Source organism: Filicampus tigris, chromosome 13 (assembly GCF_054856515.1).
Source record: "Filicampus tigris isolate MCC_2025a chromosome 13, RoL_Ftig_1.0, whole genome shotgun sequence".
Lineage (NCBI taxonomy): Eukaryota > Metazoa > Chordata > Actinopteri > Syngnathiformes > Syngnathidae > Filicampus > Filicampus tigris.
In genome coordinates this window covers 9,755,506-9,779,977 of record NC_141229.1, presented here as the reverse complement: position 1 = coordinate 9,779,977, position 24,472 = coordinate 9,755,506, and the positions used below count along the sequence as shown (strand labels likewise).

The 24,472-nt window shown below is 41.9% G+C and overlaps 3 protein-coding genes across 8 annotated transcripts in view; 1 reads left to right on the top strand and 2 right to left on the bottom strand.

Moving 5' to 3' along the window:
* Window positions 1-3,978: 3,978 nt before the first annotated feature.
* slc38a6 (solute carrier family 38 member 6) lies at window positions 3,979-21,434 on the bottom strand. Of its 5 annotated transcripts, XM_086048721.1 has the most exons (18): window positions 20,842-21,434; window positions 20,646-20,735; window positions 20,366-20,420; window positions 19,080-19,201; window positions 18,925-18,998; window positions 18,718-18,770; window positions 17,314-17,353; window positions 14,172-14,250; window positions 10,625-10,710; window positions 10,493-10,551; window positions 10,352-10,423; window positions 8,507-8,563; window positions 7,990-8,069; window positions 7,306-7,406; window positions 7,098-7,222; window positions 6,023-6,167; window positions 4,720-4,814; window positions 3,979-4,619 (listed from the first exon to the last, which is right to left on the bottom strand). In XM_086048721.1, the coding sequence occupies exons 2-18, from the start codon at window positions 20,654-20,656 to the stop codon at window positions 4,536-4,538; spliced, it is 1,338 nt and encodes a 445-aa protein (XP_085904847.1). In that variant the 5' UTR covers window positions 20,657-20,735; window positions 20,842-21,434; the 3' UTR covers window positions 3,979-4,535. The 5 variants fall into 5 exon arrangements, with proteins under 5 accessions (XP_085904847.1, XP_085904849.1, XP_085904848.1 ...); XM_086048723.1 differs by lacking the exon at window positions 20,366-20,420 and having other exon boundaries at window positions 20,842-21,433; XM_086048722.1 differs by lacking the exons at window positions 20,366-20,420; window positions 20,646-20,735 and having other exon boundaries at window positions 20,842-21,432.
* Window positions 20,635-24,252, top strand: trmt5 (tRNA methyltransferase 5). 2 transcript variants are annotated; one of them, XM_086048719.1, is made up of 5 exons: window positions 20,635-20,750; window positions 20,888-21,474; window positions 22,030-22,154; window positions 22,897-23,536; window positions 23,737-24,252. In XM_086048719.1, exons 1-5 carry the CDS (start codon window positions 20,743-20,745, stop codon window positions 23,793-23,795), a joined length of 1,419 nt encoding a protein of 472 aa, XP_085904845.1. In that variant the 5' UTR covers window positions 20,635-20,742; the 3' UTR covers window positions 23,796-24,252. The 2 variants fall into 2 exon arrangements, with proteins under 2 accessions (XP_085904845.1, XP_085904843.1); XM_086048717.1 differs by lacking the exon at window positions 20,635-20,750 and having other exon boundaries at window positions 20,791-21,474.
* Window positions 24,162-24,472, bottom strand: part of mnat1 (MNAT1 component of CDK activating kinase) — a 38,171-nt gene continuing 37,860 nt past the window's right edge. Inside the window, exon 8 of the mRNA XM_086048725.1 lies at window positions 24,162-24,434. Coding sequence (XP_085904851.1) covers window positions 24,314-24,434 — 121 coding nt within the window. The 3' untranslated portion in view covers window positions 24,162-24,313. The remainder of the gene's footprint in view (window positions 24,435-24,472) is intronic.

Below are 24,472 nucleotides of genomic sequence, written 5' to 3'. Positions count from 1 at the left end.
CGCTTTTTCCTCCCTCTGTCTGTCAAACTCCCCCTTTTGCTCTGCGTCACACTCGCCTCTCTCCAGCTTCGCTTTCGCTCTCTATACGACCATGTCAAATGTTGAATTATGCACCCATGGGAACTGTCTGACTCGAGACATCCGACTGGGCACATGGACTCATGTCTTTTATGAGCAAATAGGAATCCTGGTGTATTTTCTGGTGGTGCAAACATGCAGAACAGTCACGACGGAGCCAAAAACTTCCAATTTATAACTTTATTTGAGCCGCAGAACCACTATGTGTTTGTAATCCAGAACAGCTCACTCTTCTGATTTGAGAGCCATGCGCATCCTGTCCCTCCACATAATCAACGCCAAACAGGACTGCTTAGACCAGTGGTTCTTCTTCTGGGTGGTTGGTTTGATTTATTTGAATCAACCTTTTTCCCGATTATTTACAAACGCTGGTAAATGATCAGTAATATAATTCATTTGTAATCCGCTCATTATGTTTTTGTCTATGCGTTTGTGAAGATGTAGTCAATTAATGTGGCACATTGTGATGTAGCCTACTTTGTAATTTGACTGGGTCTAGTAAGGTGGAGACTGAAATTGTATAAAGTATTAATAAACTCTTCTGTCTTTCTGTGCTTCTTTTGGGTTTAAAAGATCAATGTTTTAGTCTCTGCCGATAAATATAGTTTTGTCGTTTTTGGTAAGATTTTTTTCAACTCAGCTGCTGAAAGCATCTGTGGTATACTAGACCCTGGAGTTCTGCATAAGCAGCTTACAATGATGTTTTTCTTTTTTTTCCGTTAATAAAATTGTAACACATAGAACAGTATTTCTGACTGTTGACATATCTTCTACAACCTTGTAGGTGAGATTTTTTTTTTTTTCCATCATTTTTTTAATTCTCATTTTTATTTATTTATTTAATATATTTATTCAACGCCATGTGTATGAGTTACTGTGTTGAGAGGTCCTTAGCTCTACATCTTCGTAATCAACAAAGCTTCGTTGAAAGTTCAGTCTGGCTATAGTGTTGTTTTTCCATACCTGGTTTGTTGCTTGTTCTAACTGAGATGAGGGATAGCAGAGGGTGGTAGTGGTGTTGGGAGTCTCTGTCACAGCCCTTCTGGGTAATTGGCTCCAGATGTGAGGCAGGCAGTGTGGCCCCAGCGCCAGGGAGGCGTCAGGGCCGCATTAAGAGCTCAGCCCGCGAGTGATGGGATCATGGAGAGGCGAGTTGGCCCTCAGCTCACCGCCCCTGACCGTACCCCATGCTGGGCTGTTGACCGGTGAGCCCACCACCTCTCAAACTGCCAAAATACCCCCCACCTCCCCCCAAAAAGATACTTCCTGAAACATCGCAAGGTTGTTTATTTACTATAGCCTTATCTCACCTTTCCTTTCCACCTTTGACCTTGATTTTCATCTTGGCGCTATAAAAATTCCATCTTTACCGTCGTGGTTCTTGTAGTCTTGTCTGCTAGCTTTTCACTCCACATGCAGTATTTGAGACACTGAAAAACGAGAAAAATGTAGTGAGTAGCTGCGGAGAACTCGAAGTATCAGGAGAAGTGTTAGTGATTCACATGATTTTTGCCCGATTGAAACCGGCGGGAAAAAAACAGTGTGAATTTTACAAATTCGCATTATTACCTGTCTTGTATACGTGGAATGGGCAAAGTATGGCCCACGGCCAATATACGGTCCGCTCCACCCTTTATTCCGGCCCACTTTTACATGATCAAAAGTCTTGTTCAATTTGTTGCATTAATTCAGATACACTCTCAGCCCTGCAATTGATTAATTGCAATGTATTAATTCATTGCTTATTTATTAAACTGATTTATCATATATGATCAAATAAAATTGTGAAATAAAATAATTTCATATACCACACATCATCCATAAATTTCTATACCCCTTGTCCATTAGGGCCACGGGTGGGCTGGCGCCTAGCCCAGTTGACTTAGGGGGAGAGGTGGTGTACATCCTGGACTGGTTGCCAGCCAATCCATTTTTTGAGTGACAGACGGCAGTACAGCCAGAGTTCTATCACGACTGGATCCATTTTTAAAGTAAGTTTTCAAAATGTGTTCACTTTCTAAGAATAGAAAATGGTCATTTATTAGGCCTAAGAAACAACACAATTTCAAATGCTTTGGTCGTAGCATAATGGCTCGCTCAGGCAAGATGCCATGGGATTGATTCCCAATCGATGCCTCATTCACAAAATCACCCTGGGGCAAACTGGCAACCTTTCACCTTATATCAGCGGCTGTCCCAGAGCCAAAATTCCAAAGAAATAAACGAATTGAGAACTGTTAATCATCAGAACAAATCATAGTAATCCCCCAGATATCGTGCATGTAAGCCCTCTAGTGGCTGTGAGCAGGAAATGAGACAATCAGACTGCATGCTTTGCATGTGCTGTGCTCTTCTGAAGATGCATAGAACCAGAAAAGATGCTTCACACACACAACATTTGATGGTCCCTTCCTGTTGATCTGATGTTATTGAAAGATAAAGAGGAAGGCTTGTATGCATCTTTCCCATCTGTTTCACTCCAAGGTCAAGGTCAGGATTTTGGGACCACAAACACAGAGGGAAGCAGAAATTCCTGATTTTTAATAACATGGCTGATTATTTAAAAAAAACACAGCCAACACCTCTTAGAACAATATGAGAGCGGAGGTTGTCCACAGAGCAGTGGATCTGAGCCCCCACCACCATCCCTGCAACTCATTCCATCCTTTCGACCCCCGGAGATGGTGTTGTCATATCACTGGACACTGGAGTGAGTTTAACTAAACAAAAACAGTCCCACATGCGTTTTGTGTCATAAGACTGCTTAAAATATCATTTCTGGTGATAAAAGTGGGATTTTATTTGCATTGCTTAATGTCTTCCTATAGTTAGGTCATGCATGGAATGCATGTGAAAAGAGATTGAGGTCATATACTTGGTAGCATTGTTGTGCTGCTCAGTTTAGACGACGCCAAGGTAAGCTCTTTCATTCATCCCCCAAAAAATTGTCCGAAAAAATATACAGAGGCAGAAATGTCATTTATGAAACATTTGTGCGCTTTTCATGACACACTTTTTGTGTGCAGTATTCCCTATTTTGGAACCACAGTGAAACACCACATTGAGGAAGCTGCACATACAACATCAGAACCAGGAGAAATTATATTTTTATATAGCTCTTATAGGGTTGCGAGTAAGATGGACCTAAGTCAGTGTAATTTTGTCATTTCTGTTGACTGAAAATGACATCACAACCACCCAAAGCTCAGGGAACGACCAATCACAGCTCGCCTGTTTTCTAAAGCTGAGCCGTGATTGGTCGTTACCTGAGCCCTCGGTGGTTGCGATGTCATTTTCAGTCGACAGAAGTGACAAAATGGCCACCCCCAGAGATGGCTAAAAACAGGTGGATTAACTCTTATTCCACAAACGCAATATTTATCAGAATGCCTTGTTTCAACTAGTGGGCTTGGATAGAACATATTCTTGAAAAAAAATGTTTGGGTTGATTTCCCCATTAAGTAGCAGCGTGTTTGCTGTGCCCACTATTGCGTGTGCTGGGTCAAATGTCTTGTATTTGTTTGGACATACCGGTAAATAAAGATAATTCGTCGTCTTCTTGGTTTCTGCCAAATAATCACAAGGATTACCTCCATAGGTGTGTCCCTGTAAGGAAGGCTCAGGGGTCATTTCTTAGTCTGGGAAACCTCCTCGAGGGTGGCATCAAGAGTGGGCCGGTGTTGCTCTCTGCCATAATTTCCCTCCATCAAAAGCAGAAGAGGCTGCTCAAATGCAAACAGCATCACAATCAGAAAGTGCAGAGTATGTGGCTTTCAATAAAACTACAATATAACAGCGGAGGCAGGTCTTGGTATCCAAACTACGCATGCCAATCAAACATGTTTAACTGGTGAGTTGCACAATTCTGATAAAGAGATATGAAACAATGTGACACACTGCGAAACAGAACATTTCCCTTTTATTGAGTGTTTTTCAATTGACATACATCTGACTATACCATTTACGGTATACAATCAAGCAGATTTAAAATGATCATGAGCACCAAGTAGAGCCAAACGTTCTTTAAACCTTTTTGAATGTAAGTGACAAATATAAATGAAACAAAAAGATTACAAAAAAAATAGTGAATACAACTAGTTTTGAAATCCAATGTGTCCATTGTGACAAATATGTGCAATTACAGCATTTACTAAAAAAAATTCCATCAAAGGCTTTTTTTTAAATGACACTTAATTTGAAAAGGTGCAAGAATTTCAATCATGAAAAGCTAGAATGTAAACAATGTTATCAAATAATTGTGAGGTTAACAGAAAACTCAAACAAACAAACAGCCACCCTAAAGTTTGTGCATGATGACTACAATTTTACATCAAAAATACACAGCCTGAGGGACACCAACTAACATGTCTATTCCTTTAATTCATCCAAGAGCTTCTTTGGTATAATTCTCCCTTTTTGCCCGTGTGCTTTGAGAAAGAGGAATTGGGGGCTGAGGGCTAAGAACTTTGTATCCATGTGAAGATGATGATTGAGAAGCTGATGACGCTCATGATAAAACCAAAGACCACCAGACACACTGCCTACAAACACAATGTTTGCATTAAAGGAATTGTGTCTATTTTCTTTTAGAGAGAAGTGCTTTGAAATAGATTCACATCTGTCCATAGAGAGCAGACTTACCCCGATGGAGTCAAAAGATCCGAGGGGCTGGCAGCTAATCTTGAGGTAGAAGAGGCCGGGGAAGACAAACAAGAGGCAGCTGGATGTGGTCGATCCTGGCAAACAAAGACGACAACTTGTGTGAGGGTAACTGCTTCATTAAACGGTTGACTGCGCCATAAAATATATGTGAGCATTGAGCAGACACTGCAACTACAGTATAATGTCTTCCAAATGATTTGTTTTCTCTGCTTTTCCCAAGTAGACAATGCAAATAACTGTCAGCATAATTTATCAGCCATTGGACAATAATTCAAACTTCCAATGACAACAGTACAGTACTGTGCAGTAATATATATGTCTTTTTTTTTTAAATAAAAAAATTAAAATGCATTGTTCTAAACAATAACACACAACAGATTTCAAAACATTTTCAAAAGAATGTTCCCCCAGGTCACTGGTTCCTGTGCCCCGATGCAGTATAGCCTTTTTGTTCCAACGTTTATATTTTTTAATCTATAAGTAAATCTATTTATTTGAGTCAATAACGGTGAGATAAACATTGAAAGAATGATAAAAGTAAAATAAAAATAAGATAAAACGGTTGCTCATTTGCATATGGCCATGTTGAAGCCACCAAAAAGTCTTACAGCAATTTTGCTCACTGGATAATAACAACTAAAATAACGCAAAATTACTCCCTGAGAGAAATATAAAGGAGAGTGAACACAGTAAATTTTACAGGTACCATTGGAATTTAAAAAAACGTGACATTTTTATTGTACTGCTTATATTGTACTGAGAAGCTCGACCCCATCCTCTGTCACAGTAATTTAAATTTTGAGTTCCATAGCTCCTCATCAGTGGTATTCTTCTGTGTGGTACAACAAATAACACACTTGAGGCTCTATTTCCGTGACCGGGATAAATCCGACGTGGTACGTGGCATATTTCTGCGGGGATGAGAGTTAGACCCAGCGGTAATTTGACAGACAAGCGCATGCTGACGGATCTGCAAGAGGGAGGGATGTGCCACTGTGGGAGTGGTCACAGCCAGCTTTAATCATGACCAATTTCCCTTTAACTGCAGCATGCCAGTTGTGCACTAGAGTCGCGACATGGTGGACGCACATCTCTGATGTGAAGTGGTCACTTGGAGACTGTAACCCAACCCTGATATGTGTTTTGCTAAGGCAACGTTTTTTTTTTGTTTTTTTAACATTTTCATCCAGAAAATAATGATTTTACTCCTAATTGTTTTACTATTGGGACCTTCAACTTTGGAGTTTCACTGTATAGTAACAATATGAATTGTACAACCTACCCACTATTCCAAACACATTCCGAATATCGGGCACAAAGATGGCCAGCAAGAGCACCACTACCAGGATGACAACAGTGGTCGCGATGTGTGTCAGCCAGGAAAATGCAAGATTTCCACGCAGCAGTAAGATCACAGCCTTACGAGCCTTGAAAACACAAACACATACGTAGTGAACTGAGGCCTTGTCTACACGTAGCCGGGGTTTTTGCAAACGGTGGATATTAGCCTGGAGATTTGCGGATATCTCCGGATCCGCGTTTGGCTGTGGACAGTCATTTACGTTGTCATTATGCGACAAAAAATGCTCTGACGTCACTTGCGCGACTTGTGTTTTCATGCGAGTCAATATGGATTCCCGCGGCACTGCGTTGGTTATAGCCATTCTCGAGGCACTTTTTGCTTACTTATTTGTCCGCAACCAACCACTGCTTCTCTTTGAAAGCTTTAAAAGCAATTCTGACCTATTGTCGGTCCTCCCGAACGCGTTTGGCGCCGTGTTTTTGGTTTCGTAGAAGTGACGTCAAAGGACGGAAGTTCCTTCGGAATGGACAATATTCGGCTAACTGCTGCCGCCTAGAGGCTTGGCATGTTTGAAAACGCACTTCCATGGTTTCGTGTAAATGCGTTTTTTTATGTGTATTCCAACGAAGGCGGGCAGGGGAGGATATACGGTAGTTAAAAAAAACCCGGCTACGTGTAGACAAGGCCTAAGGCACCACAAATTTATTTTACCAGTATATCAACGTCAGAAAAAAAAAAAAAAAATCCAATTTGTAACACAATAGAAAATCCTGTTTTAAAAGTTGAAAACCTATAGAGCGTTCACAAGATGTACTGTGAATGAGATGACCATTTTGAAATTGGAACGGTTTGAATTGGCGGACAAATGTGGAGAGAGTAGTGTTGAAAATTTTCAAAATAATAATTCAACAAACTTTTTTGGGGGGAGGGGGCTGTAGAATACCATACAACATTTGTAAGAGCTGCTAAGCATTTACACAATGAGTCTCTATATCATGTGTTTTACTGTTAGTGCAGATGTACGATACCACACAATTCATTAGTTGCGACTCACCGGGAAGTGGATAAGCGGTACGGTCAACAGCACAGAGATGAGGATGGCGAACCGAACAGTTATCACCACGATGTCACGCGGGATGTACGCATTGTAGCCGAGCAAAAGCTCAGAGTTTACGTGAGCTGTGGGTAGACAAGAACAGGTGGACTATTGAGCACGCGGCTTCGGTGGAGTGCTTTGACGTGGACTGCGTGCTGCGGTCTACCGTAGAAGGTGAGGTAGCCAAAGAGGGCGGAAACCAAATAAAGCAGGAAACTGAGGCTGATGCCGACATTGGTAATATTCTGCATCCTCGCTTTGGTTGGTCTGAAGCAAAGGAGAAGAAAGACAGAAAGAGGCAAGCAATGATGCACAATGAGGGAGGGGTACAGTATTTTTAAAAACTCAATTTAAGAATGCGTTTAATGTTCTACATCTGCAATGCAGTCTTCACATACACACTGGACAATTTCTTGCTTGGAAAATTCCTGTTCGAGCTCACAATTTCAAGCATTTTTACCTGGAATTATACAGTACTTTGGTCAAGGCCTTCTTCGCATATACAGTGGTGCCTTGAGATCAAAGTTCAATGCATTCCATGACCACCACACTTGTAACTCAAAACACTTGTCCCTCAAGATATCTTTCCCCATTGAAATGAATGGAAACGTAGTAATCTGTTCAAGCTCAACCCCCCTTAAAGAAATGTAATGTGTTATTTTTATATAATTCAATATTTAATGTAAAGAATTACACTTAGACCCCTACATACTCGTCCTATTTGCAGATTTTTGTTCAATTTTTTTTTTTCAGAGCATAGAACAAGACACGTTCAAAAAAAAAAAAGACACCTGTGTTTGTAATATAGACATGGCATTATTCAGTAAAATATTAGAATTGCAGAGCTGACCGATCCAGTTCGCAGTAGATTGGCAGGACGGCTGTGTGGCATAGGAAAGAGAAGGCCATGGTGGGGATGGCGTAGGCACTCTGAAACACACATAGGTGTGGCTTTTAGCAAATTATCAGCTCACACTTCCACGCAGGTGTGAGGGGCCGGTGGGTGGAGGTATGCTTATTGTGGGTACAGCAGTCTAGACTAAGGTGTAACCGCAAAAAGAAAATGAAAAGTGGAAAACCGCTTTATGTAAATACATTCGCACGTGAATGATCATGGTTGTGTTTTCTTCAAATGTATTAACTTTCCAGCTGAAAGCATGTACTTTATGAGCTTTCTGCATGCACACATGAGTCACACATAAGCCATCCCTCAATGGTGAAAGTGTGACATGTCATCAGAGCTTACAAACAGCAGCAGACATTTTTAACGACTTCTCACAGCCACCTCTTGTTGTTGTTAGAGCGTGTGCGTGCGTGTGCATGTGTGTGTGTGTGTGTAGCAGGGAGGACTGACTTCATGTACGTACCCTACTTTGGACAATGAAAAGTTTGGGCGTGCATTCCGCGTCGGAGGAATTTGATACCTGCACAAACAGGGACAGAAGAGGGAGTCTGTTATCCCTGAGAAGAGATGACAAACGACAAATACAATGGAAAATTGCAGGCCATTAATGAAAATAGGAGGCGTGTCCGAGTTCAAGGACTGGTATCACAAAACCTATTTTTCAAATACAAACTACAGGTTTGACCCTTTTGTGACACCAGGCCTGGAACTTTTATGACATACCTGGTATTCTGGAAAAATATGCCTCAAAAGTCAAACCAAATTTGAAGTTCATTGATTAGTGAGGTGCCAACAAAGCGGTTAGGTTCTACTCGTAATCCTTTTCACCCCAATTTTTTGTTTGTGTTTTTAATAAAGGAAAAGCACTGTTTTGTATCAAAACGTAATAAAGGAGAATGTGAGAAAATGAACTGGTTTCATAACGTGTAATACGTAAATGAAATACTCGTGTTGTATGTGTGCCTTTCAGGGATGAGGCCTAGTGAATGACATCAGGAGCTCAAGTCAGGTGGGACCAACTTAGTGCGTGTGAGAGATTTTTGCCTACCATAGCTTGTTGCAAGTGTTCTCATTTTCTATATGCATTTTTAGTAGTTTTAGTAGCACCGGTTTTGTTTTTCATACATTGATTAAGTTCCTTGAGACTTGTATGACAGTTAATAAGGTCCACATAGTGCATATAAAGCTAATACGGGTTTGATGATTTCCTGTGGAAAAATATTGCGTTCAACTTTGGCTCCACTGTATTAACATTTCTGGGAAATAGCAGAATTCCACTGCTTGGTGTTTTGGGGCTGAAAAGAAAACAAGCCTCTAAGTTAACCCTCGCCGGGTCTGGAGTTCTAGTATGGTTTGTATAATAAAAGAGGGCAGAGGTCACTTCCAGGCTGGGGGCGTGAGGAGGTGGGGTCACCTGAACTTCCTTCCCCTAAGGTAGCAGTCACTCCACACAGCCCTCTCTGGTCCTTATCAAGCAGAGACCCCCACTTCTAGTCTAGACCACCACTGTCACACAAGATTGGCATCTTGTGTACTTGAAGCGGAAGTCAGCCTAAACATATTTTTTTCAAGAATATGTTCTACGCAAAAGACCACTAGTTGAAACAAGGCATTCTGACAAATATTTTGTTTGTGGAATAAGAGTTAATCCACTTGTTTTTAGCCATCTCTGGGGGCGGCCATTTTGTCACTTCTGTCGACTGAAAATGACATCACAACTGCTACTGCAACTACTCAAGGCTCAGGTAACGACCAATCACGACTGACCTGTTTTCTGAAGCTGAGCCGGGATTGATCGTTACCTGACGCCTGAGTAGTTGTGCTGTCATTTTGATGTCATTTCCGCTTTAAAGCGGAAGTGAACCCAAACATATTTTTTTCAAGAATGTGTTCCTAGCAGGCCCACTAGTTAAAACACGGCATTCTGATTAATTTTGAGTTTGTGGAATATAAGTTAAGCAGCAAAAAGCATTCTTTTTTTAGCCATCTCTGAGGGCGGGCATTTTGTCTTCTGTCGACTGAAAATGACATCACAACTGCTCACAATGACCAATCACGGCTGACCTGTTTTCTGAATCTGAGCCGTGATTGGTCGTTGTGAGCAGTTGTGATGTCATTTTCAGTCGACAGAAGACAAAATGGCCGCCCCCAGAGATGGCTAAAAATTAGAGGATTAACACTTATTCCACAAACGCAATATTTATCAGAATGTCCTGTTTCAACAAGTGGGCTTGCATCGTACATATTCTTGAAAAACAAATGTTTGCGCTGACTTCCCTTTTAAAAACTTTAAGGAAGTTGCTATTACCTGGTATGTATCCATGAACATGGTGAGATTATGCGGCAGCGGGCAGGGAATAGACCATTTCTTGACCACAACCTGAAGAGGAGACAACACAACATGTCAAAAATAGACACACACAAAAAAGAGGAAAAAATTACAACTCACCACAATGGTAAAGTAGAACATGCAAAAGAAGGCGAGGCTGCTGGTGTAGCCCAGGAAGCCTGAAAGTGTAAAACATTGTAGGTGATCGAGGCGAGGAGCCTTTGAAAGATGCCTCTTGACTTGTTTCCTCACCAATTTTTGGCAATATTGCAAGTGGAAGCACCACACATAGTGTAACGAGGATCAGCAGCAGTCTGCCGTCTACATACCAGGCATCGCTGGAAAACAAGAAACGAACATAAAGTCAATATAACACACCTCTAAATTAACAGATTATTCAGACCCTTTGGTTCATATTAAACAGTTCCATATTCAGTACACGGTTTAAAAATATTATACCACTCATATGTTGTTTTGGCGTGGTTATGGCCAACAGTAATCCTTCTTGTTGTCATTCATTTGTCGCTAGCTCACCGCTTGGCTTGATTCACTCTGAAACGCTACAATACGTCACACATGAGGGTTGCTACCCAAACATTCCTCTGTGACAATACACGCGACAATATGCTAAGACCGGTTCTGACTTGAATCCGAGCATTGTAAATTCTGCGTTAGTTTTTAACGGCTAATTTGCTTCTCTATTCGAGTCACTACCAATTCATGGACAGCTCAGCTACATCTATGTACACACACACACACTCCAGGCAGCATTATTCTGCTCAACAGGCATTGAAACAGGACTTCAGAACATTCAGAGCGATTCTGCCATCAAACTAAAAAAAAAAAATTTACCGGTAACTGAAAAACAACTAATTGATCTGTCATTGACAAAGCTTGACTCATAGAGACATTGCAAAAGCAAAATACAAATGGCAATAAGTACCTAAAAACTCAAGGCTAACAGAGAGCCATTTTGGAAACAAAAGTAGTTTCGAAATGTCAGGGACAGTGAGGACTTTTTGAAGTACCTTGAAAGGGGGATGCTGCTGGAAATTTGTCTCCATTTAACGCTCAAATACAGAGCGACAGAGCTCTCATGTGGTACCCATTAAAGGCTTTAGCTCTCCCAAACCATAACAATTATGTAATTCACATTCAAACGCTGCGGCGCGCCATCAGATCAGGTCACACCGCGTATCGCATGGTTTTTGTGGAAAGGGGGGAATAATATTTTCCTTTGCTGTAGAAAAAAGGCGGGGCTGTTTGATGTTGATTGAGGTCGTCCGGTGTTGGAGGTGACGCACGCGGAAGGCACGTCGGCTCCGCTAGGGTCAAGGCCAAGCGGGAAGAGTGCTGCCTACCATTGGGACCGCAGCATGGGGTCACAAGGCCTGGCTCCAGCGCTCTTTATGGGGTTGCCATAGTCAGCAGCACCTGCTCTGACCACATCAACACCCTGTGACCATTCCACGGCAGTTTTGACAGCATTAGCATGAGGACTCACAGATTTACGTTACCTCTGCATCTTCACAACAATGTTGTGGAAACTACCGTCACGTCCTTCGCGGCGCCAGAAATTAAACTGGGTTGTAATTGCCTATAGATGGCGGCGAAGCACTTTTTCTATTAGATAAGGCTACGGCTTGACTAAATAACGCCCTCCCCTCAGTTCAACATGGAACCAAGATAGTTCCAGATCAACATTTTTATAGTCGCTTTGGCTCTGGTCTGAGCACAAAAACAACAAATGTGTTTTTCAGCGAATGGAGTATTGACCCTCCCCCTCCCCTCGCAATCTGCAACTGCGACTTTGCAAATGTTCAACCGCAAAAATGCAAGGCTTCACTGGTTCATCCCAAAAGGTGTTTTGATGGCTTAGGTTCTTCCACACAAACTCATCCAAGCACGCATATGGACCTTTCTTTGTGGTAGAGAGAACAGCCACGCTGGAGTAGAAACAAACGGTTTCCACAAGGTTTGAAGCTTAAAATTGAGACTATGCCAGAGTATACTAAATAATGACAATTTAGGGAGAATTTAATGATTAATCAATTAAACAAATGGCAAGTCCAAATACTTTTAGGGTAGCTTCTCTTACATTGGGGAGATATGAAAAATAGATCAACACACATGTGAAAAAAAATATCTACATGTGTGAGGGACTCCTTCCAAGTAGCCTAAGGCTGATTACCGAGAGGCAAGATTCCTTGAAGACCCGTGAAATATGGAAGATTTCACGCTTTTCCACCACGCAGGACAGCCTTGAGCGAAGGAAGAAGCTTTGGAGTCAGTCTCAACAAACTGCTTAATAACAGCACAAACTTAGTCGGCACAGCACAATCTCCCCTCCACAACTGAGCACGAGAGGGGAGGAATTTTGTGTTTTACGATGAATGGGCCATAAAACTAGAATGACTCTATTTGATTTCCCCCTTTTTTTTTTTTCTAATACAACACGCTGTAATACAAAACATCTCTGCTAGTTGGGTTTCGATGGGCCTGAGTGTGCGTCTGCTCGCTTTCGCAAAACCACTCATTAACAAAAACGTTGTTTCCCTCTGCAGCGGGCTGTAATTACAATGGCAAAACTGATATCCCCTTGTATCAGTCTGATTCCGGGGAACATGTGTGAGAGATTTGAGGGTGAAAGCAGAGCGCTAATACAAAACAGCTGCCTTGAGGAACAATCGAATGCTGAAGGAGCGAAAGCAGCTAGTGCTCTCACTAAACCTGCGCAACCAATGACAGAGTGATACAAGTCACTTTTTTGACTTGCCCGTGAGAGAGACAAGCTTCTGAACACAGAACGACACATGGCGGCTGCAGCTAATGTGCTGTTATGCTGTTTAATAGCGCAATTACTCACCAAGTATTAGTATAGTGGTAAAGCTTGAGGGAGAAATTATCCTCGAGGCACAACTACACAAGAGCAGTATGAACTGATAAAAACTGTCAGGCTTGGTTAAAGAGGTTTTCATTTATTCGCATGCCGATTGTCGTATCCTGCTGGAATGATTTCGTTGCGTGTAGAACTGCCCACGTGTTTTTCGGCTGATGATTGTGGTGGTGGTGTTTCGAATTCCAGTGTGGGCTATTCTCAGGCCGCTTTTCCAAAGTACTGTCACCACTCCACTAGTATGGCAGGAAAGTGCGAAAAGCCGCATTGAACACATCAGTTAGACTGAGATGCACTACCAGACGACAACAATGGGCACAACAACAGAAAAAGATAATCCATTGAGTGCCTTTTTCATCATTTTAAAACTTTGTATGCCGAGCAGGATTATAATTGTTTGGGATTTTTCATTAAAACTTTTGGTTTTTTTTTTATTTCATTTTAACTTTTGTTTTTAAAATTCTGTTAGTTTTTTTCTTTTTTTTTCTTAGTATTTATTGTTTAAAAATGCCTCATTTTAGTTTAATTCTTATTAGTTTTAATTTTTAAATCAATCTATTGAGTATTTGTCGAGTACAAGATAAAAAAAAAATGAAGATCCTGTGTAATAATGTAAACAAAATTCAATAAATAAAAAGAGGAAAAAGTGTATGTAAATTTAGATTTTACTAATATTAGAAAATAAATAAATAAATAAATTTTAAAAAAATCAATGAACCAATTGCTTATTTTGAAAAAATAATTTAAAAAAAAAGACTAAATATTATTTAATTAATGTCACTGAAAATGGAAAATTGCAAGAAATATGCAACAGGACAGTTGAAAAAGTAAATGTTCTGTGGGCATAATTAAAGATGGAGCCGGCCCACACACTGCGCAAATGAAATTCAGAAGTGTACCCACCCTGACTGGTCTGGACTCAGGAAGCTGCTGATGGCCGCCGGAAGCTCCGACTTCAAAACAAACATATATGACGACATGGCTGCGACAGAGTAGAGGGAAAGTTCAGTGTGTTTGTTTGCAAAGACAGGGAAAAACAAGCACATAAAGCACAAAATGCCACACACGTCAGGTGATTGCATTATTACTATTAGTGTGTATGTGGGAGGTGGTTGGTGTCCAGCGCGCAGGGTGGAGGTGTCTGAGTTAATGCAGATGGGTGGAGCAGACAGCTCAAGGAGCTCAACAGCAAAGCTCTGAGTGCAGAGGAGCAGACGCAGTGCAGATCTTGGGAGAAATGCGAGGGGGAGGAATGTAAACAATAATCATATCTGACGCTAATCCCGCTACTTCTCCCCTTTCTCCACCTCGCTCGGAAACGGGACATCGTCAGACTCCGACGGGCTCCCGCATCCTCCGAGAAGGGGGATCAGGGTCACTTCCTTGGGTCATTCACGAGGGCGGGGGCGAACGCAAGGAGGGACGGAGGTTGCGGAAGAACAAGGGCATGTTTATGGCGTGAAATGGGCTTCAGATGCAGCGCGCGGCCGGTGATAAAGGCAGATAATGTTAAGGGATTACATTTGGGGAAGGCAGACACAGACAGGGTTAGGAGGGACGTTATTGCCCCCGGGGCAAGGTTTTTGCACTCGCCGTTAAATAAACTACGACCATAATCCCTCGGATCCTGCATGTGTTTATAAAGGAGAATTCGTCCAATAACCCTGCGGCCCACACAGACACAAGGACACTCGCTCTGAGAATAAGGAAACACATTAATAAATGCACTTAAGGCTGCCAGTAAATGGGCCTCGTTTTGGGGATTCGGCCAGAATTTTCTGCAACACGTCATCCAAAATTTGTTAGGAACTAAAAACAAGGAGAAAGAAGACCACCACATGGACCATACCAAAAAATGCACACTTTGGCAGTTTTTGCCAAAAAAAAACCAACCTTTATGGGATGCAATGATATTCAATACATGCAACATGTAGATTTGTTTCAATTAAGGCTGTAGTATTTGTTATTCAAAGTTATGCACAGTCGCTGATTTTGTTTTAAATGTTTTAAGTGCAAATCAATCAAACGGGTTTCTAAAAGTTAAAAAGTGCAGAAAAATAAAATAAAAAGAAGCAGATGTTGGCTGTGTGTGGTTGTTGCTTTAGGCAGTGGGGGTTGTCCCACAGTCTGATGTTCTGTAGATAGCTAAGCAAAATGCATTTAGACAAGATTGTGTAGCCCTTTCTATTTGATGAACTCAGTAAGGATGCCACACACCTTCATTTACGGCAGAAGAAAGATGACATTTGTCCCAGCCAATCAGAGAAGAGAGGCGATAAAAACAATAACTTTAACTTAACTATAAGGACAGAGAATTGTATTACACTGATATATCATTATTATTATGTTACTGATGTTCCTTTTTTTAGGGGGGGGCAGAACAATCATAATTTTCTGGTGTCATATTTCAATGAGGGTTAAATGGTGGTATCAGAGATGCAAGTGGAATCAGGCCGTCTCTCACATTTGCACTTATACAAATGTGATAAAAATGATTCGGACTGTAATTTCGATTTGTCTGTCCATTTGTTCATTAGTTAGCTACTTCCTGGTTAATGGAGGATGAAGAACGGACAGGGGTGCAATATGATTCAATGGACTGGATGAACCAGTTCCATTGGTACCACCCAAAAAATATATGCACCCTTATCCAGATCATCACCAACATTGATTGAAATATAATTGGATGTTCCTCTCTGCACCATTCCTCTATAAAGTTTTGGATTATGGCTTTGTATTCAGTTAATTCATTGTTAAAAAAAAAAAAAATACATATATATATATATATATATATATTCTTGCGGTGAGTCCTTATTTTCTTTCACAGGATAAATAAAATATATCTTTTTAAATGGCAGCGATAACAAACATCACTAGCTGGCAGAGACATAGACAACAATAACAACAACAACAACAACAAAAATAAGACAATGCGCTGGTTCAGTTTTCTGCATTGGCTTACTATGACACATCACGTTGCAACACTTTCACAACAATACCTGATGTGGTCATACAGTACTTACTTCTCTAACAAAGAAGTCCTTGAGTGAAGAGAAGGATTGGTTATTAGTAGAGTAGTCAGAAAACATGTTGTAACAACACGCGTGTAGAAGAGGAAAATGAGTGTGAGTGCGTGTGTGTGCGTGTGTGTGTGTGTGGTCATCAGAGTAAGCACAGTCAGCGTGAAACATAAGACAGAGTCACTTTCATTTGGCTGTGCGAGCCTGTGGGCTGGCCAGTAATTAAGGTCAATTGGCCTATCACTCTTTGGCAGTGCCGACGAATGTTTACTCAGAGTGAAGCTAATTGCGCTCTTATAAAAGGGGGCCTGGGTGCAGACAGATGCAGGCCCCCACATCGCGCTCCATGCTGGGGGAAACCACAGACATACCAGAGGGGCAGCGCAACAATCCGCTGGGCCGCGCCGCGCCGCTAATGACCACCGGAGCGCTATCACTGCGGCCGTAGAGTGAGGGGGCGGAGTCCTGAGGGGAGGGGTCCTACTAGGTCTTAGAGGGTGGGCGTGGGTTTTACCATCAGTGATCAATTAGAGCACAAGTCAGGTTTCAGGCCCCAGGGAGAGCGGCCGAGAGCACGGCAGCCATGGAGTCAAAGGTTATCGGCAGAATCTGGATAATAGCCTTTACAGCCCAGCGGCAATAAACATAAAGAGGGGACATATTTACAGTAGGGGGCGCTCTCAGCCTCAAGGAGAGTAATTGTCATTGCCAATGTCGTGAAAAAAATGCCTTACATCCAACATTATGACCACCAGCACGGTAAAATGAGAAAGCTAACCGAGATGAGAGGAAATTTTGGAAATAGCTATGCGTGATGCGGTGCAGTTCCACACCACTGTAAAGTTCAACTCCAATAATGAAAATATTGTTAAATTATTTACGTACTGTGTCGATCACAACTGATTATTATTACCTTGTTTAAAGGCAGAATCTTTCCTCTTCATCTCATCCGGTAAAAGCGGTCACATTTTGAGGCCAGTTGATGTACATGTATGTTTATAAAAAAGAAACGAGGACAGACCTACCGCCAATATTCTGGATGAGGATTACAATTCCAACGAGAACCTATGGAAACATTTTCAGTTGGTTATCATCAGGTTTTCAGCATGCAAATTTATACGCACATCTTGATCAATCTAGTACAACCAGAATGCAAGAACAGTGCAACTGTCAAAGTTGAACACAGTCCATTTTGTGACGCTGATCAACATTTGATTCGCCTTACCGCCACACTAATTACTTCCCATTGGAATCATTTATTAAATTAGAACCAATCAGTACTTCCCATTGAATCATTTATTAAATTAGAAGCAATCAGTTCCAGAGCCGCATGTGAGCATGACAGTCGAGTAGTTAGCACATCTGCGTTACAGTTCTGAGGTTCTACTTTTGAATGTGGTCTTATGCCCAGTGGGAACTCCAGGTTCCTCCCACATTCCCGTTCAATATTTACGATCACAAGTCCTTGTGCAATGCGCGTGTGGTCAACTCAAAGTTGGCCGAAGCTTTGTCGGTGCGACATGAAACGGAATGACAGCCAATTAAAAAGCGACCTGAAGCTTGCGCTGGTTGTGTTGTTTGGATGACGTGCCTCACAAGTCATTCAACACAATAAAAATGAATAGGAGAGGAGTTTTCATTTATAATGTAGTTAGCAGATGAGCAAACAGCTAGCCTCTACTCTTTCTTCTCAGGGAGGATCTAAATTTAATCTGGGTTGTTAGTGGAAGTTAAAGAGAATTGCGCATGTACATGCACAATGCATTAAAGAGAAAAAAAGCCAAACATATTTTTTCAGGAATATGCGTTTGTGGAATATAAGTTAAGCAGCAAAATGCCTTCGTTTTTAGCCACCTCTCGGGGCGGCCATTTTGTCTTCTGTCGACTGAAAATTACATCAGAACTGCAGACAACGATCAATCACGGCTGACCTGTTTTCTGAATCTGAGCTGTGATTGGTCGTTGTGAGCAGTTGTGATGTCATTTTCAGTTGACAGAAGACAAAATGGCCGCCCCCAGAGATGGCTAAAAATGAGTGGATTAACACTTATTCCACAAACGCAATATTTATCAGAATGCCCTGTTTCAACTAGTGGGCTTGCATAGAACATATTCTTGAAAAAAAAATGTTTGCGTTGACTTCCCTTTTAAAAACCCAAAAATTATATATTTTTAAGGGTTGGATTGTAAGATACGTTTGAAATGACAAACTGATTTTGGATAATAGTTTGTGTTGTATTTATAGCTTACATTATTAATATGCATGCACTTGTTTACTAGTCACAGCAGGGATCTGTCCCACAGTATGTGTTTTACCCCGCTTTAAAAACTTGAAAGAGGACCATTAGAATCAGTGAAAAGCAAAATGATAATCTTAGTGAAGGAAATTTAGGCAATGACTTCACCCTAATCAAAAAGACAATACTTACTTTTCCTGGTTTATGTAATGCTCGCCCTCCCAGATCTTCATATGAATTAATTCCTGCAGGAGTCAACAAAAGATGATTCAATTATAATGAGGAAATGGGGAAAAAAATATATGCACATTTTCAGTCAGATTTCTTGATGCAATCCTTAGTGATGTAAGAGGGATTGTTCTGCTGATTAACTGTCTAAAATGAGAGCGTCACTCTCACCTGTCAGGTCACAGAGCTTGAGGAGGAGATGTATAGAATATGCTGCCAGGCTGGACACGAGTGTCAACAGGATGCTAGGTAAGAGGTACAGATAGAAATGACCATTTATAAATTGTCTTGACTCATCTTAGACACGAGTATTACTATTTGCTTACCAAAAGCCAACGATGCCAGTGTTTGCCATGGCATATGCTAGTCCGAGAATGCCACTGCCCATGATTGCGTTCATCAGGTTAAACACAGAGGAGGCAAAGGAGGAGTTTTTGGGCCTGCACGGCTGCACAAAATATGAAAAAGGGCTTAACAAACGGAAGAAATCACATAACTTTAATTGATGATGTGGACAACAACTGGTCAGGCCTGATGATGGATCCCATGAAAGAGCAACACGGTGGCATGTGGGATCAGGGAATGGAAATGGGAATGGATAGGATGGGATTTGAGCCGCAGGCTGCAGGACAGCTGCCTGAGCTCTGGATAAATTGACTGACCCTTCTAATAGGGGATATCCTGGAGCGGACGAGTGGCCACTCCGGTGTCAGTGTCACAACAAGGGTGGATTGACCTGCAGACCCGAGATACACTACCAAGAGACCCGACGTCATCTTCAACGCTAGATGAATTTTACATTCAAAGTGACGTTTTCGTATGTTTTTTTGTTTGTTTGTGAAAGCGAGCCCTATTTAAAATTTAAAAAAAATACAGCGTAAACCAGTATGGTTTTGCTGTGGTTTGCTGCTGTCACTTGCAGTAAAAGCACATTAAAAGGAGCCAAGATTCGAACACCAAACTGAATTTGGTCACTGATCAGCCCGCTCTACCAACTGAGCCATAGGCACTTTTTTAGCTGGCATGACAGCAATTAAACACTTATATTCACTTGTGTAACTTTCCTGTTCAGTGTCACGTGCTGTTTGCACAGTTACCAGTTCAACATGCTAATGTAAGCAGAAAAATGCCCAACCAGTGCCAGCTCGTCTGCATTCTGATTACCGCTTTCTAATAATAATTCAGCTGACTAGTGAGTCTCCATTCAATGCTTTGTTACATTAATTGTCGTCCAAACGAAGCCAGTTTGTTACAAATATCATATATATTATAAATAAAAATATTTTAAGTATATTTACGGCAAAGGCGAGTCTTATGTCAAATAGTTCTGGAATTTTTGAAATATGAATATACAATGAATTAAGAAATTTAGTAATTTGGAGCTCCGCGTTACCTTAAACAACTTGTTTGGGCTGTAAACATCATTACTCTGTGTAACTGATTTCATTACAAACAACGTGTAATTTAAAATGAGTCAAATGTGCATTCCCATTTCAAAAGAAATTTAAAAAATGAATGTGACAATCTGATTTGTTGTAATGATTGAACTCCAGAGAAAGCACTTGGATGCAACAAAACCATCCTTTTACTCTTAAGTTTTTTTTCTACTTACGTTAGACAGTAAAGGCGTTGTGTCGTTCGCCTCTGTCTCTCTGTGGGCAGATTGGCTGCAAAGTTCCGCGTTTCCATCGCCGTTAATACTCATTTTCATTAATAAATAAAAAGCACACAAGGAACTCCACGAAAGTGTCACAAAAGCTTCGCGCAATCGCTGTCAGAGTTATAAAGTCATATTCTCGGATTACTTTTACATCTTTCTTCTAATTGGCTTGTTGTTGTTTTAGTCACGTGCTTTATTTCCGTCGCAAATTAAACGTCATAGCACCACTGACCTATCAAACATACGTTGTATCCTCTGTCGACCAATCACACGAGAGCATTGGTCCACCACGAATGACGTTGTCGAAGAAGCATGCCTGTTTCTGAAGGATGTTGAGGTAAGAGCCGACTGTGAATTTTCGTGGCATAGACCGGTAAAATAGTACACGGCCATCCCTTTACATTAATCAAACGTCGAATGCATGTTACCTTTCTCACGTATATGCTTCTTAAACTGTCTGGTGTGTCGTTGCAGGCTCCTCAGAAGAGTCTTTTCATCTATGCAAACACGAGACAAACCGAACGTTTCCGCTGTGCTCCGAAATATCAGCTCTGCAGCCTCCCCCCGTGCTAACTTTGTACTGATGCCCCATATGGAGCCCAAACTCTACCAGGCACCTCCGCAGGTGCGCGGTATGACTTCTCTTGACAAAGAGGCCTTCGCACAAACAATCATTGTCCCAGCCCTACGGGTGCCCACGCGGTTTCTCAACAAGGTGATGAAGAGCCTGAGAAAGTCCACCATCCAGCGCCCGGGGGTGCCCAGAGTAGTTCAGGATAAAGAGGAGAGTCCTGACTTCAGGCTGGTGCTGTTGGACCCTCACAGAGTGTCCTCGTCGGGCTGCTTTAGTGAGGCTGAGGCGGAAGCGCTGAGGTCATTCGACGTTTCTCAGGAGCTGCAGCACTATGAGTTGAAATTGACCTACGACAATCTGAAGAGTGAAGAGGTGCTGGAGGCCGTGCTGCCTCTGGGACAGGACGTGACGTCTGCGTTCAGCCGAGTGGGACACATCGCACACATGAACCTCAGGGACCACCAGCTCCCGTACAGGAACCTCATTGGTGAGAGCCAGTGGCTAGCTGTGCATTTGCTAACTCAGGCCTTTAGTGGGGACTTACCCAACTTAATGCACCTCTTTATACCACCATTACTTTGCAATTAAAAACCACCAGTACTATACAAAATTGCAGCATGACATGGCAGGCAAGTAGAAGCCAAAATGTGATTGGACAAAAAAATAAATAAAAATCATCCAGACACATACTGTAAACAGTGCAGCCTAGATAAATTATATGCAATTAATACAATTTCAGGGAATAAATATAAGAATTTGTATTGCAAATGTAGGTTCTGTGTAAATGTGCTTCTGATAGTGTTTAGACCAGAAGAGAAGGCCTTGCTGGCCACTTGGTGAGACACATGATTTAAAAAAAAAGAAACCTGTTTTCATCGTGTCTTGGATTAGCATCAACAAAGCAGAGATTCCAGAAACTGTAATATATTCTGTGTGTTTCAAGAGCTGTCTAACATGCTTTGCAGGAGTTCTATCACCTGCAAAAAAATAAAAAATCACAAAAAAAAAACATTGAGCAAGTTCTCTGCCCCTGCCATTGTAGGTGAAGTGATCATGGACAAGAACCCCGGTGTCACGTGTGTGGTCAATAAGACAAATATTATCGACTCAACTTTTCGCAACTTCAAGATGGAGGTGCTGGCTGGAGAGGAGAACATGGTCGCTAAAGTAAGTTCAACAAAAACCTCTATGGTCTGTTCAAAACCCGTTTTCCACGTGGCACGTAGATTGTGGCCATGTAACATTTGCAACATGAGTGTGTATGCAGACGTAAAAACAAGTCAACTGCTTTATTGGTTTAAACAAAATACTAAAGAAAAATTAGATGAGTATAATAAAGGTGGTTCACTGGTGTCATTGTTTATAATTAGCGGTGCCCTGTGTTAAAATAAGTTAACTACACATTGAATATTGTCGTTACAATGAAAAGTGTGTACCTCAAAATCTTATTTCCTTGTAAACTAAATTTGTGTAGATACACTACTTATTAGATAGCGACTATAAAGTATATCCAGCTTCCATTTTCGGGTCGCGGCTGAACCTGCACCCATCCCAGCTGACTTGGGGCGTGAGGTGGGGGGACACCAATTGCACAGCACATGTAGACAAAAAACATTTACACTCACACAACTATGGACAATTTAGTCTCTTAACCTAACATGCATGTTTTCGGAACGTTCGAGGAAGCCAATGATGTTAGTTTCATTGAAGCCTTTGTCCGTAGGCGTGAGTGTGAATGGTAGTCAATATTTGATTTGGTTAACTACCGCTTAATGTCAAGCTGCGATGGGCTTCAGCTCACTGTGTCACCCGCCACCATATTGAGGACAGGCGCTCTAGAAAATGAATAGATGGATGGACATTGTATCCGGGATGTAAGCTCAGATGCTCATCTGCGTGTGTTTCCCAGGTGAAAGAAAACGGGGTGACGTATGAGTTTGACTTCTCTCGCGTGTACTGGAACCCGAGGCTGAGTACGGAACACCAGCGGGTGGTGGAGCTGGTCAAGCGCGGCGACACTGTATTTGACGTGTTCGCCGGCGTGGGACCCTTTGCCATCCCGGCGGCCCTCTCTGGCGCAGCCGTGTTCGCCAACGACCTCAACCCGGAGTCGTACAGGTGGCTGCAACACAACAGCAAAGTGAACAAGGTGGAAGGCAAAGTGAAAACTTTCAACCTGGACGGCCGAGCGTTCGTCCGAGGGCCGCTCAAGCGAGAGCTTCTCGCGTTGTTGGAGGGAAAAGGCAGCGTGCACGTGGTAATGAACCTGCCCGCTTTGGCTCTGGAGTTCCTGGATGCCTTCAGAGGGCTCGTGCATCAGGAGGCTCCCCGCGACGACAAACTCCCCACGGTGCACTGCTACGGCTTCTCGAAAGACGACAACCCGGAGGAGGACATGGTGGCGAGGGCGTCTCTCGCCCTGGGCTCCCCTTTGGAGGGCCGCAGCTCCGTGCATTTTGTCCGCAACGTGGCACCCAACAAAGACATGATGTGTGTAAGCTTCACCCTTCCTAAAGAAGTCCTCTTCAGCCAGCATGAAGAAGAGACAGGTAACAATTAACACAACATGATTTCAAACATGAGTAATGCCAAGAGCCATGTGCTTTACAAGATTTATGTGAACTTGTGTGGTTCATACTTTCGGGACACCCTGCAGTTGTCATATTGAGAGCTGCTTCTAATATGTTGATCAGTGTGTTATTATTACATTGTACTGACTGTTTTTTGTTTTACCTGTAATTATCCGCAGAATCTTCAGAGGAACCAACCCCCAAGCGGCAAAAGTGTGAGACCGCAGATTCATCATGAAAGTGAATTAAATCACAACTTGATGTCAATGTGAGAGTCAACTTGAGGAATTATTTCAGTTGATTTTTTTTTTTCTTGTTCTACACTCATCAGACACTTTGTTAGCACAACAAAATGAGATCTCATAATAGTCGAGGTGGTTGCGATACCATATTAATTTACTTTGTCTCTGTGACAGTTTCAAAACTCAGCATCTTTTAGAATTTTGTATACGGCTCTTCTATTGGAGCTCATTTGCTTTTTCGGGTACCTATTGTCATGGCCTGCTTAACTATCAAATTAAGTTGAGACAAGCTTTAAGTACTTCAAATCCAGAGCTTCTTTGAAGACTTTTCCTTTTAGAATGAATTGCTCTTACGACAGACGGACTGATTTGTGATTTATTTACTGTAAATATAAAAGTGACACCAAAAAAAATAAACAAATATTATACATCTCACGCCACTGACCACCACAATAGTGTTTGTCGTCTTCAGTGATGTATTAATAGTCCGTAAAGTTGTGTCCCGAGTTTGGGGTCAGCCAGTACAGGGAAAGAGGCCACTGAACGCATCCTGGATGGCTCGATGACACGCCAAAGCCGAGCTGTATCCTCCGGCAGTGTCCTGAGGCATGGAGGCCCGCACGTGGTTCAAGTATCTGTAAACACACAGAAAGCCCCCCCCCCTTCTCTCGTC

Coding starts and splice junctions, on each gene's coding strand:
- trmt5 (XM_086048717.1), top strand. CDS start 20,835: ATGTTACCTTTCTCACGTATATGCTTCTTAAACTGTCTGGTGTGTCGT. Junction 21,475..22,029: donor CCCGTACAGGAACCTCATTG/GTGAGAGCCAGT, acceptor CTGCCATTGTAG/GTGAAGTGATCATGGACAAG. Junction 22,155..22,896: donor AGGAGAACATGGTCGCTAAA/GTAAGTTCAACA, acceptor TGTGTTTCCCAG/GTGAAAGAAAACGGGGTGAC.
- slc38a6 (XM_086048720.1), bottom strand. CDS start 20,464: ATGAAAATGAGTATTAACGGCGATGGAAACGCGGAACTTTGCAGCCAA. Junction 10,711..14,171: donor CTGAGTCCAGACCAGTCAGG/GTGGGTACACTT, acceptor CTTGTTTTCCAG/CGATGCCTGGTATGTAGACG. Junction 7,223..7,305: donor TGGCTACCTCACCTTCTACG/GTAGACCGCAGC, acceptor GTCTACCCACAG/CTCACGTAAACTCTGAGCTT.